Below are 14,228 nucleotides of genomic sequence, written 5' to 3' on the forward strand. Positions count from 1 at the left end.
GCCAGAGCAGCAAAATCTACGACACTTTTACCTCCAATAAACTACTCAGAAAAAGCCAGAATTAGTGCTGTGTGTGACTCAAGTGGTAGAACACTAGCCTTAAAAAGCTCAGAGACAGGAAGTGGTGCTGTGGCTCAAATGGTAGAGCGCTAGCCTTGAGCTGAAGAGCTGAGGGACAGTGCCCAGGCCCAGAGTTCAGGCCCCATGACCAACCCTCCCTCCCCCCCACACCTCCAAAAAAAAAAAAAAAAGTCCCATGGACTTGCTGCCCTGACTGGCTTCAGATCGCAGCTCTCAGCTTCCTGGGTAGTTAAGATTACATGCCTTAACCACTAGTGCCCAGCTAGGTGTTATTTTTGAGTGTGTATGTGCATGCATGCACCAGTATTGGGACTTGAGCTCAAGGCCTGGTGCTTTCTTAACTTTTTCAATCACTCTACCACTTGAAACACACTCTACTTCCCTGCTGTTTGATGCAGGGACTCCCATTTTGTCTACTTGGGCTGCCTTTGAATCACAATCCTCATACTCAAGCCGCCTGAATAGCTAGAATTGATCACAGGCATCAGCCATTCGAGCCCAGCTTGGATGTATACTTTTTTAGCTTTTTTGGTGGACTTTGTGTGAAATAGTACCCTTTGTTTAGCTTCCTTCTTTATGAGATTATTCCAGGGCTGGGGATCAGATGGAATCTTGGAAGAACACAGCTCAGAGAAAGAAACACATTCCAAGACTTGCTCAAAGTCACACAAGATCTAGGATCTGTGCTCTGACTTCATAGTACTGGCCTGGCCTCCCGACCCATGGAGGGTGTTGGTGGATGCTACAGGAGGACACCATTGACTTGAGCCAGATAAAATTGCCATTTGGGCAGTCTAAAAAAGGATAGCAAGGATTTCTAATGGCAAGGATTTCCTGCAGCTTCCTTTCTGTGAAGCCTCAGACAAAATGAGATTGGTGGGTTGGTGGAAAGCCACAGAGTTTGCACAAAAAAAAAAAAAATGGACAGGATCTGACAGGTGCTGTCACAAGTTGGTAGGAGCTAAATTTGCCTCAGGAACAAGTGTATTCCAAAGAAGATGGGCATGGTGGAGGGGACTCCGTGGGGCAGAAGGAATGTGTGGCTCTCCAAAAAGCCTTCCCTGTGTGACCGTGGGCCTGGCTGGCAAACCTCGTTCTCCCACTGACCCTAACGAGAGGCCCAGCAGTGCCTTGTTGCCACTTTTGGCTGAGTTTTTTCCCTTGCTAGGTGAAGGACAAGTGCGCTAGTATTGTCCAATGCTGTCCAGTACAGGAGAAGCATGAGATTGGGTTGTTGGGTTCTTTGTAGTCCACTGGCTTGCTGTGTTAGACTTTCGCAGGGTCTGACCAGAACTAAGAAGGGTAAGGAAATAATGGTTGAAGTTCATGATTGGAAGCTATTGGTCTGGTGTGACTTTGCTGACCAATCATCTCTCTTTCTGTCTGGTTCTTTTGTTCTTTCTCCCCATGTGTGGGTGCAGGTGTATACGCACATGCTGTCTCTCTCTCTCTCTCTCTCTCTCTCTCTCTCTCTCTCTCTCTCTCTCTCTCTCTCTCTCTCTCTCTCTCTCTCTCTCTCTTTCCCTCTCCCTCCCTCTCTCTCTCTTCCCTTCTCCTTCCCCCTCTCCCTTCCTCCCCACTCCTCCTCCCTCCCTCCTCCTTTTCATCTCTCCCTTACCCAAACTTTTTGACTTAGAATGGAAATCGTTCCCGTTGGCCTCACATGTGGCATCTTTCTCCCTGTGCTTTTCAGTTCCTCCGGGAGTGATACAGAACGGAGCGCGGGTTCTGAGCCGAGGACTGTTTCCTGGCGTCCGACCATTGCCAATTACTCCTATTGGAATAACGGCAGCCATGAGGTAAGAGAGGAGCTCGCCTTGACCTATGGGGCCCTTTAAGAGGATGGAGAGGACCAGTTTATTAGCCAGTGAAGAAAAAACTTGGGTGCACAACAAAGTCAGGACAACCCCCAACACCCCCAATCCCCGTCAGCCAACAACTCACCCTGGTTCTTTGCTGATGAGGCGATGGGAACAAGTGAAGTGAGGTTGTTTTATCATTATTATTATTATCATCGTCGTCGTCGTCGTCGTTGTCACGAGGCCTGGTGGGGTGGGTATAGGAAAGGGTGTGTGGGTTGTTAATTAGATTCTCACCGAGCGCTGTCATTCCCTGACTGTGACTGTGTGCTGGGGTCTGACCCGTGCGGATTCTGGAGAAGTACCACATGGCTCCCCATCTGTGAAACGTCTCTGTTTCTGAGAAGGGGTTGCCACGAGAGGCAGGTGCACACAAGCAGCCTGCTCCTCCAGGTGCCGTAGAGACGCGGTGACATCATACCACTGCTGTGGAGTCAGATGGGCTGCATGACCTCTGCCTGGAGGGATTTCTCTTCTTCTTCCTCTTTCCCCTCCATCTCTTCCCCCCCCTCCCCCTCCCTTCTTCTCTCCCTTTTTCCCTTCCCCCTCCTCCCCCCCCCCTCTCCACTGCAAGCCCCAGATTCAGCTCCACTGCTAACTTAGATCTGACCTATGCCATAAGGCAGCCCCCTCTCCTTCCTAACCTGCCTCTGTGGCTATGCCAAGGCATTCTCCGTGCTTTCCAATCTTCCCTTCTCCTTGAGCCAAATCATTTGACAAACATCTCTAATATTTCCCATCGTGGTCTTGATGGATAGACTTCTCTCCCAGTACATTTCTGCAAGTGGCTGGCCCACGTTTCCCTTGTGGTCCTTTGGTGCTGTGTGTATTTGTTTCCTGTCTGTCCTCAGTGCTGTGGTTGGGGTGGGACTTGGTCTCCCTTGGCTGATGGGTGCCTGGAGCTTGTTGTGCAGTGCCCGACACAGGCCTGTCTCCCACGCTGCACCTCTGTGTGTGTCACCTCGGGTCACTCCAGCCTTTCTTCTTCACTCAGGGGTCACGTTCGCACCTGAAGGCCATTTTGCTTTCATTGTGTTCACAGCCGAAAGGAAACTCTCCCAGACTGTCTGTCTGCTAAGCGCAAGGGAGATGTAGGGTCAGACTCTCTGGAGTGACTCAAAAAAGAAAAAGAATAAACCTTTCATCAAGATGGAACCTGCTTTATCTTGTGTCTGGGACCAGATAGTGAGGGAAGTTGGTAGGAATTAGAGTGGTGAGACATCATGAAATGACATATCATCTCAACTAACCTGATAGGAAGAAGCATCAGAAAATAGATAGGAAGGGTCTTTTTTTTTAGATTTTTATAATCTTGCCTGGTCACCTTCCGATCAATCATTCGTGAGCTTGTGCATGGTCAGACTCTACCATGGAGCCAAACCATGGCCCCCGCCTCCCGCTGTGAGAGGCGTCTTCCGCTTCCCTTTCTTCTCACATGCTCTCACCTCCCGGTCACCTTGTTGGTTGGGAAGATTTTGAGGCTGTAGATGGTTTTTGTTTGTTGGTTTTTGTGGGGTTTTTTGTTTTTTTCTTTTCTTGCTGGGAGCCACAATGTGTTTTCATTAGCAGTTTCTAAATATAGACGTGCAGGATAGTGTGTCCATTCTTGGCGTGCCTTCAAGCACAGTCCTTCCAGAAGGACACAGATGAGGAGCCAGGTGGACACCAGGTTGGCCCTCAGTGGGAACTCCCTCCTCTCTTCATCGCTGCCCGCCCGGTATGTATTACTGTGAGTGTTACAGCTCAGCCTGTGCTACAGACAATATTCAAGTACTGGTAGCTGCTCTGGTGAGATTCCAGGAGTGTGCTCATATACACATTAACTCCTTCCAAAGTAAAAGATCCCTTTACAATGTCCACTCAGGCCTCATCAGGTGACACAGACCATTCCAGGATCTAAACTGAGAGACATTCAGGTAAAGAACTGTTAAATCAGCTGGGCAGGCACCAGTGGCTCATGCCTGTAATCCTAGCTGGAGATCTGAGGATTACAAGTCACTGTCAAACTGGAGAGAAAAGTCCATGAGCCCAAAAAAAAACAAGAGCCAGTGCTGGTGGCTCATGCCTATAATCTTAGCTTCTGGAGGCTGAGATCTGAGGATCACAGTTTGAGGCTTGCCTGGGCCAAAAAGTCTATGAGACTCTCATCTGCAATTAATCACCTAAAAACTGGAAGTGGATTTTTGGCTTAAAGTGATAGAGCACTAGCCTTGAGCAGGGGAAAAAAAGCTCAAGGGCTGTTCCCAGGCCTTGAGATTCAAGCCCTGCAACCAACCAAAAAAAAAAAAAAAATCAGTTTTAAAACCAGAAATGGAAGTGTAGCTCAAGTATTAGAGTACTAGCCTTGAGCAAAAAAGCCAATAATTAAGTAAAGTACACAAGGCCTTAAGTTCAGGCCCCAGTACCAGTACCTACAAAACCAAAATCCTTATTAAGGAGAAGAGTGATAAGGACTCTCCAGATAGCATGGCGGGAACAAGGACTGGAAGAGGCAACCACCTGCAGGCCTGGGGAGGAGGCTGTGAGGAAAGGAAGTAGAAGGTCGGCCCTAGAGCTGAAATTCCAGCTTCCACCAAGGGAGTGGGATCTGGGCTGCTGGCCTGGAGGGAGGAGGTACCCATGGGAAACACAGGGAGATGCCACTGCTACTGCAGGACTGACACAGTGCTGGTCTAGGGCTCAGGACAGAGGCTATGGACCGGGGACACGTGGCTTGTGGCTTTGTAGGAGAGATACTAGGTGCCAAGATATTCTGAGAAAAATGAAAGTAATGTCGATGCTGGTGGATTGTGTTGTTCTAAATCCCAGTATGAAGGGTTGGAAATGGAAACTGGGCTTTACTCTGTCCTATTTATTGTCAATTTAATAGTTTCATTTGCATGTCCATTGCACCTAAATTCAGCAGACAGTGATAGGAAATCAGTCGGGCCGAAAAGGAACAACACACGCGGTAGGGCACGCCTGAAGACGAAGACTCCAGCAGGTCATGTTTACAGGAGTTTTTCCCCCTTCCCCAGCTTACTGCGCTCAGGCCCAGGGCAAATGGGAGACTCATTAGCACCCACTAAAGACCAATTTCCTCCTCTCCTTTGTGTGACAGGTTTTCTGTGTGAGTCTAAGCACTTCTCCTTAAGTGAAAATATTTGTCTTTCAAGGATTATTTCCCCCCACCTCTGCTGAGTGGCAAAGGCCGTGTTTGTTTGTCTTAACTCTGAAACAGTTATTGACTTAGATGAAGTGCTACTTTTATTAGCTGATCATTACACAGCTTGTATTTGCTGGGTTCCTTTGCATATAATTATGATGTGAAATCTCTTTGTAAGAGTATCTGTCAATAGTGTAATTGACTTTCTCGTGTTGACTCTTTACTCAATAACCTCAGAGATTGGCCCATCCTTCCACATTGGAAACCTGCTTATTTTCAAATTTGCCTGGGTATAGAACACTCAAGATACTTTATCCTCAAAATAACTGCTCTCTGCCTACAGTCCCATGTCTGCATCCTCTTTTTTCCCTAGTAAAATCCCCTGCAAGGATGCCACCGAAAGGAACAATTACAGCCCAGAAAGAGTGTTTCTGGCCTTCTGAGGAGAGAGGAGGCCAGATTCATTTATTTATTCATTCATTCATCCATTCATTTATTACTCTTCTCTCCCTCACTCCTTTCCTTCCTTTCTTCCTTCCTTCCTTCCTTCCTTCCTTCCTTCCTTCCTTCCTTCTCTCCCCTCTCTTCTCTCTCTCCCCTTTGTCCCTTTTTTATCCTCTTTCTCTCCTTTGTTTCCATGTCTTCATTTCCTTCTTTCTCCTTTTCTTCCTCGCCCTTCCTTCCTTCCATTCCTTCCTTCCGTTCCTTTCTCCCCTTTCTACACTTGAACTCAGGGCCTGGCTGCAGTCTTGAAGGATGTTTACAACAAAAGTGCAGCACCAGTGGCTCACAGCTGTAATCCCAGCTACTCAGGAAGCTGAGATCTGAGAATCATGATTGAAAGCCAGCCTGGGCAGGAAAGTTCATAAAATTCTTATCTCCAATTAACCAACAAAAAAGCCAGAAGTTGAACTGTGGCTCAAGTGGTAGAGTGCTAGCCTTTGAGCATAAAAAGCCTCTTCACAGAGCAAACACCTGTTGTTGTTTGTCTTCTGAAACTGTGGTTTTTGAAGGCAATGATAAAACCTGGTGTTGAATGATACTCTGTGGTAGGAAAGCAGGAGAAAATACCAAGTAGCTAGGTTTATTGGAAAAGGAACAAAAACAAACAGGATACACATCAGATAGAGGCCTCGGTTTCTCCTGGGTCCCAGGTCCCAGCAAAAGTTTTTGCTTTTGGCGGTTCAGATCCAGGCATTGAAGTACTGATCTGCAAACCATAAGAATCTTATCTGAATTCAGGTTGTTCTTCATCTTTCATATTCATGACCTTAGCGTAAATATCTTTGGAAGTGGCTCTTCATCCTGCCGTATCTAAAAATCCTCTGAGACCTTGGTGATTCAGCATTGTGTTACATACAAAAGGCTCCATGGAGGAGCATGTGCATTTTAGGGTCATTTCCGATTGGATTCAGGTGACACATGGGAGGAAATTGGGGTCCCGCTAGAGATGACCACTGAGGATGGTTGTTGGGCCTGGATGCTTTCAGGATGGGCTGACCCCAGACGCCAGGGCTTTACCTTTCCTCCTGCGCGTCTGTCAGATTCAACTTCTAGAAGCAGAGGGAATCTTGAACTTCATATTTATTTTACAGCCAAGGCTTAGGTAAAATTAAACTTACTCCCTGCTGGAGAATGTAGAACTAGAAACTCACAAGTGAAATTGACCCATATGACATCTGTCTCCTGGGAAATTCACACCTAGTAAAAAGAGTAAGTTTGCGTGCAACTCAGTGATTTGTCATGTGCTTTTCTTGATTTAGCTTCAACATTTGGTGTATTATTTGCCTCTATGTGTTTGGAAGGCTGCTTTTTTCTTAGTACACATTTTATATGACATTTGATCCATACCCAGGAATATATGAAACATTTACAAGTCACTAGGCAAATGATTATAAAGCATTTATGGGTCCACTGGCTTACTCAAAAGGAAAAGGTGACCTATTCCTCTGTCATTAAGATAACAGTACTAACTGTTCCCATTGTTTCTGAAAGTATTTTGGTATCCATAAACATTGTTTAGTTTTGGTTGGTGGTGAGTTTTTCAATAACTCGGGTGATATAGTGTATTTTCTTTTATATACTCATGATTAAGCTTATCAGTCATGTTTCTACAATTGGACCATTTACACTGGTATATATGTCACTATGTGACGATATCACAATTGTTTAAAAATAAAATCCTATATATTCAGTCTTTCAACCATGGAGCTATGTATCATTTATTTGAGTCTTTGCTGTCTGTATTTTCCCTTTAAGAGCTTACACATTTTCAGTTCATTGATTTTATGTAGTCTACTTTCTTTTATTTTTTTCATGCTGGTGTAATTTGTATCCACGTACAACATACTCTCTGTTCATCTATCACTCATGAAAATGAAATGCAACTGATTTCTCTTTTTTTTCTGGTAAGCTCACTAAGTAAACTGCCGTAGTCATTTTAATCATGTATCTATACTCAGTTATATTTTCTGTAAATAGTGGCAATTAACAATTTTCTGTAAATGTTTTCTTTCTAATTCTTACCATCTTTTTTCTTTTTCCTGTCCTATTGCACAATCCAGGGCCTCTAGATAGAAGTAATGAATGATAATAGATATCCTTTTTTTAAAAATTTTGTTTTGCGTTATCTTTAATTTTACAAAGGGGTTACCATCCAATAGACCCCTTTCTGTTTTCTCATTTTAATGAGCTCCATGGTAAGGTATAACAAAATTCTAATAGTTGTTGAATTCCATTTTAAAAATCTTTTAAGATACATCTTTTAAGATAACTACAAAACTTTCCCCCCTTTTACTGTGGTTAATTATGTTATAAATACACCAATTCGTGTATAGATTTTTGCATCTTGGCTCATGCAAGATGTTTCTCAATTTTGATTTGTTTTAGTGTTAGGCTTACATTAGCCTCATAAAAATTTTAATACAAGGTTGTATTATGTAGCCTTAAACCCATGATCCTCTCCTCCTGGAATTACAGGAGTGCATCACCACATAAGCTGTTATTATTTTCTGTTTCATTTATATATTTTCTCTTTTGCTTAATTAATTTTGCCATAGTTTCTTTTTCTCCCTCCCATATTTTTTTTCACCAAACAATCAACCTATTCTTTTAGGACTATTTGCATTTGTTCTCCTTTTAAAATGTTTGTATGTTATTTGTATTTTCCTACCTTTCTTTGGGTTTGCTCTGTCTTTGGTGTTGGGTAGTTGTGTTTTTTAAGCCTTTCTTTTGCTACAAAAGTTTATAGTTGTAATTTCCTTCAAACCACTGCTTTGTTTCATCTCACATGCTTTGTTATCTTCTCATTATTGTTAAGTGCCAGGTATTTTCTAATATCCCCTTTGATTTCTTTTTTGGCCCATAAGTAGTTTCAGAAGTATTTTTTTGAGTTTCCAACCAATGAGGAAATAACTTTCTCATTTGTTTAGTGACCTCTTTCAGCACTGACCATTAACTTCAAAGCATTGTGGTTAGAGAATTGATGGGTATGATACTGTTTCTAGAATTTGTTGAGACCGTCCGTCTATTCTAAATGGTCTTAGCATGTGAGGTCTACCATAAAAAACATGTATGACTTAGTATAAACCCAGTTTTTTAATATGCCTTGTGTGTTTTGAAATAAGCCTTTCCACTATCAACACATGTCTTATATATGTCTACTAGACCATGTCTCCATAGTAATGTGTGTGAGAGAGGAAAGGGGGGGAGAGAACAAGATAGAACATTCTTTACATACTTACATATTGTGAGTGATGTATTAAAATCTCACAGGGACAGTTCCTAGGCCTAGAGAGAGAGATCTTTCATGCAATTGTTTCTAACATATTTATTTATAAGATTATGTCTTTGTTGCCTTGTATGTCCCTCCCCCATGGTAAAAGCCCTGCTTTCACTATATATGATGTTGGTATATGTGGAGGGGAAGGGAAAAAACAAATTGTTAAAACAGGGATACAGGAGGACCCATTGCAACAATGAGATGTACAAGTCGTTATGCCGAAAAACGAACTTTACAACTTTGGTAGTGGGGACCGGAGGGAGGGAGGATACAAAGGGATGGGAAGGGGAAACAAAGGAGGAGGCTACAATGCTTGATAAGAAATGTGCTCATTATCTTACCCATGTAATTTTAACCCCTTTGTACAGTATTTTCACAATAAAAAAAATCATATTATGGATTTATTTTATTTTGCCTCCTTCCATTTGAGGAGCTAGTTTTTTGGGAGTATGCATGTTTAGAACAGTTTTATCTTCCTGTTGAATTGAGCTCTTATGAATGTTTAATGACTCTCTCCATCTATAGTAAAGATTTTTGCTTTAAAATCGACTATTTCATTTTAATATCACTACAACAGCACATTGAAAAATTTTCCATCCTCTTAACCTTTCTTTGTACTTCTGCTTTAGGCTTGTCTGTTAAAAATAGGATAGTGTGTGTGTGTGTGTGTGTGTGTGTGTGTGTGTGTGTGTGTGTGTGTGTGTGTGTGTGTGTGTGTGTGTGTGTGTGTGTGTGTGTGTGTGTGTGTGTGTGTGTGTGTGTGTGTGTGTGTGTGTGTGTGTGTGTGTGTGTCCATGCTAATAAAGGCCACATTTTAGGTGATAATTTTTTTTCATCAATTTTTTTAGTAACATAGTGGATTCACTTCTGATGCTATATTTTCCATGTCTGTCCACCCTATTTTTTTCCAAATAATTTTTGCTTTCTGATATTATTTTCTATTGATTCTCCAGCTCCTCATCCTACTGCCCCAACCTTAATGGCTTAGAAGTTATTCATCTTGTTTCTCTTTCATTGTTGATCCTAGAACTTTTTAACATGAATATTTTAAAATGCTTAATCAATATCTTCATCCTACTGATCAATAACAGACCTTTGGAATGCCTTAACTTCAATTATCTCTACCTCCTAAATGGTATGGTACATTTGTGCAATGCTTTCTATTTTGGTTCTGTTTTGGTTCTATTTTGGTTAGATTTATTGTTATTGTTATTATAGGGTGGTGGTGGTTGTATAGTCAGCCAGTGCCTGCCTACATTCTCTTTGCTAATCTTCTTACATCATTGATCTTTCTAGATCACTTGCTTCTTTCCTGAAATACCATTCTAGGAAGTGCCTATCATGAAGGTCAGTTTGTAGGTAAAGCCTTGAATTTTGATCTGAAAATAAAAGGGTAGATACTGCACATTTTTAGAAGACAGTATTACTAGATATAAAATTCTAGATTGTTGAGTATTTTCTCTTTCACCTTGAGAATATTGTTCCCCATAATCTGCTCTATGTGTTCTACATTAATTTAGATGATGTGTTTTCTTTCTATTACCTTTATATCTTAGCGCTTTTTAGGAGGTTTTGAACTCAGGGCCTTGCACTTCATAAGCAGGAGTTCTACCACTGAGCCATGCCTTTAGCCCCTCCCCCTTTTTTGTTTTTTTCTTGCCCTGTTATTTTGAGAAAGGACATAACTTTTTCCCCCTGGGCCCATGCATGGATCACAATCCTCTTTATGCTTCCTGCTATACTTGGGATGACAGGCCTGTAACATCAAGCGCCGATTTTGGCTGTTACCAAGATTGAGTCTTGTGAATTTTTTGCCTAGGCTGGCTTTGAATTGTAATCCATCCACTCTCAGCCTCTGACTGATCTCAAACAATTCTTGCCTTAGTATCTGGGACTATAGAGTTAAGACATTGCACTTAGCTTGCCTTTTATAATAATGCTCTAAATTTAGTGATGATTTGTCTAGGTTATAGATTTCCTTTAATTTATTCTACGTGGAATTTGTTGGGTTTTTGAACCTGAAAATGGGTAGGGTAGCCCTTGTCAAAGCTAGAAAATTCTCAGCCATTTTCTGTTCAGATGTTGGGTCTTCCTTTGATTTTTTTTTTTCCCCCTGCCTCTCTGGAACTCCAGCTGAATGTATGTGAGACTTTGGAGAGTTCATGTCAAGCAGCCTTTCCTACATTGGTTTTGCCTCTTGGGTTCTCCCTACTGTATTTGTGTAATGTCTTCAGATCCCTATTCCAAATCACTTACTCTTTTCTCCAGCCTCAGTGGATTTCTTAGTTGGGGAATATATTTTGTATCTCTGGGAATATTTTGTACTGTCCAAAATCTACCTGATTGGTGTTGCATACTCTATTCCTTTCCAATATTTTTCAATCCCTCCTTTTATCTGTTTCTTGAGATTGTCTTATTGCATAACTAAGGCTGGAACTCAAGCTCTTCCTACCTCAGTCTCCTAAGTATTAAGATTACAGGCAGGTATCACAGTACCCATCTCTTGTATTTCTTTAAACATACTGACTTTACATCCTATGGCTACTTATTACAGCATTTGCAATTCAGAGTCTACTTTTTTTTTCTGTTGTCTCTTCCTTAGGGTGGGTGGCTTCCTTTGTGTTTAATTTTGTCCTGCATGCTCTTAATCATCTTTGGGAATTGTCTCTGGCTTGGGTTTGGGGTGTATTCTTCCTCTTAGGAGTTGTTTTTAAAACTCATACCACTGGAAACACTTGGGGAACCAATATACTTTAACTTCTTTGGAGCATCCATCATTGCCATAAAGCCAACAAAACCAATCCTCCTCCTGCCCCTCCCATGCCCCCCCAAGCACTCCCCCCCCCCAGCATGAATCTGGGTTCCCGTTCCAGAGTTGGGACAAACATCATTCCAGCAAAACCCTGGCTGCCTCCTGCTCACGTTTCAGAGTATTTTAAATTTTTTTATTTGTGCATATGACTTTTTTTAGTCCCTGTGAATGGGGGCAGGAGTCCCTTTCATTTCCAGTGAGCTCATGGTTGGCTTTAGAAGATGTGACTACACTTTAGGAAGGTGTGTTGTGCAAAGGGCATCTCCCAGTGCCTCTCCTGCCACCTGACTGGAAGTAGAAACCTCGACATCTCTTCTTGCCTACATCTGCTCCAAGTGGATTTGGAGAATTTGCTCTGGTCTCCTACTTCCCTGAAGCTACTCACACAATTGTTCTCCCCTTTCCCCGCTATACAAGCAGGCTGCTATTTAAAGCCAACACCTCCTAGATGAAGGTTGTCGACATTGACATATAACGGGGACAAATAACTACAAAGAAAGAAAAAGAACGAAAGGAAGAAAGAAAGAGCGAGCAGAATGTCCACCTCCAAGCATAGGCTTAGCCTGAAACTTGAGAGTTGCAAACACCATCCATTCTTGGCCTGAACCAACATGAGTTCTCACTTTTTTGTATTCAGTACATCTCATCTCGTTGACAAGAGAATGAATAGCAGGTTGTATTTGACATTCATAGCATGTGGCTTTGTGGAACCATGTGCTTTAAATGCCTAGAGGCCTCATAAAATCAGGTGGCTTTCATTTATGCTAATTTATGATCATTGTAAGTATCATGACATGGAAATAACGCTAACATTGGCAAACAGCAGGCATTTCAAATGTAGCACATGTTCATTTTAATACATCGTCTTGGTGGGGAGCTTCTTTTGGGAGGGGGCTGAGTTTGAAGAGATAGTTAGAAATTCACCTTCCGGCATGTTCAGGTTGGCCGGTTTCATGTAAGCTTTTGGTGTCCCCCAGTGATGACCCCTGCACCGGGGGCCACTTGGTGCCAACTCCATGAATCCCATTCACCACGTTATTAATAATTGAAGGAACTTGTTTAGTGTGTAATTTATGGATTATGAGGCCATGCTAAAATCTCAGGGAGCGTTAATTTCATCAGCGGGGAAAGAGATACATTCCAGCTTCAGTTCTCACTCCCTAAAGTTACTGTCTGTACGGCAGATCTCATCTGGAAGTTTGGGACATTGGTTGTATTGGCATTTTTGTCTTCATCCCAGAAGATGCTTCAATCTTAAGGGGGGGGGGGGTTGCTATGGGGAAATGTATCAACATCCTGTTTAAACTAGACTAGGACTCTGATGGGCAAGTGTCAGAGTTCTCTGAGCTTCTGTCTCTGTGTGTATTTGTGAGAGCCTGTGTCAGGCAGCGTCTTCGGGTGCTTGTGGAATTGCGTTCTGTGGGACGGGAGATGCTGCACAATTTGGAGTCCGGGATCGTGGAATCCCTTTCCTTGCAAGGCAAGTTTCCTTGGGTCTGCTGGGTTTGAAGCACCTCTCTGCAGCCTCTTATCTCCCTCTGTAAGAAAGGAAGAGCTCTCCCTTGGAAGGTCTTTTCCTTATGTGAGAGGGAGTTTAAAATGCTTTGATTTCTACCCAGCCTTCCAACTTTGAGTTTTACAGAAATTCAAGCCTAAGGAAAAGAGTAGGTGAAAACACAATGAACCACCATTCACCTTTCACCTGGATTCACCAGGAATTAAACTGGTGTAATGTGGGCCATATTTCCTATTTGATTGGTCTCGTGATTTTTCTCTTATCTTGTGTTGAGCAGGCATTCTCTGCTAAACTGTACTAGCGATATAAACCAAATGTCCCAAATTATTATAAACAATAAGGATTCAGAACTGAACTGATGTGGTAAAAGCCAACCATAGCGCAACTCACTCGTCCAAATGTAGTTGGGCCCACTAGGGAACTATATTATGCAAGCTCAATAGACTGTTTTTGTATTCCACTGTAGCTCCTCTCTACAACAAAGATTGGGAGAGCCATAATGCAAGTTTGCATCTGCTTTAATAAGGGCAAGCTATACAATTGGTTTCATTTATCACGTTTCAGATCTGGTAACACCTCCAAGTCAGCCTGGCCCAGCCATTTTCATGCACTCCACACATAGACAAGAAACAGGAAATCTGCAGAATTAGATGTTTAAGAGGCCAGTCCCCAAAGCTTGGGCTGTATCCCCAGGAAAGCCCTGGCGTATTCCCTTGGTAGTAACTCTTATTTTTTAATCTGGGCTTCCATAATCCTAGAAAAAGACCATGAGCATGTCCATAAGCACATCATTGTAGCAGAGAGCGAAGAAAACCCACCAAGCACCACTATGAACTTTCCTCTGCCTGCACCTATTGTTTAATTCTTACTTGGCCTCATAAGATCTAAAGAGGATGAGGCTCCAACAGCCTGCTCAGTCACTAATAACGACACCACCAAGGGATGAACACAGGTGTTTCTGGGGCAGGTGGTACAAGTCTGGTATCACAAGAGTATAGAACACAAGCTGAGACATGTGGAACCCATTAGGACTT

General features: G+C 42.6%; 1 protein-coding gene across 11 annotated transcripts in view; it reads left to right on the plus strand.

Moving 5' to 3' along the window:
• The window catches only part of Foxn3 (forkhead box N3), a 370,110-nt gene that overhangs the window by 348,279 nt on the left and 7,603 nt on the right, over positions 1–14,228 (plus strand). For all 11 annotated transcript variants that reach the window (XM_070028584.1, XM_070028589.1, XM_070028585.1 and 8 more), the window contains one exon: positions 1,775–1,880. In XM_070028584.1, the coding sequence (XP_069884685.1) occupies positions 1,775–1,880 (106 nt within the window). The remainder of the gene's footprint in view (positions 1–1,774; positions 1,881–14,228) is intronic.

The sequence above is a fragment of the Dipodomys merriami genome, unplaced genomic scaffold (genome assembly GCF_024711535.1).
Source record: "Dipodomys merriami isolate MVZ:Mamm:240054 unplaced genomic scaffold, mDipMer1.0.p SCAF_198, whole genome shotgun sequence".
Taxonomy (NCBI): Eukaryota; Metazoa; Chordata; class Mammalia; order Rodentia; family Heteromyidae; genus Dipodomys; species Dipodomys merriami.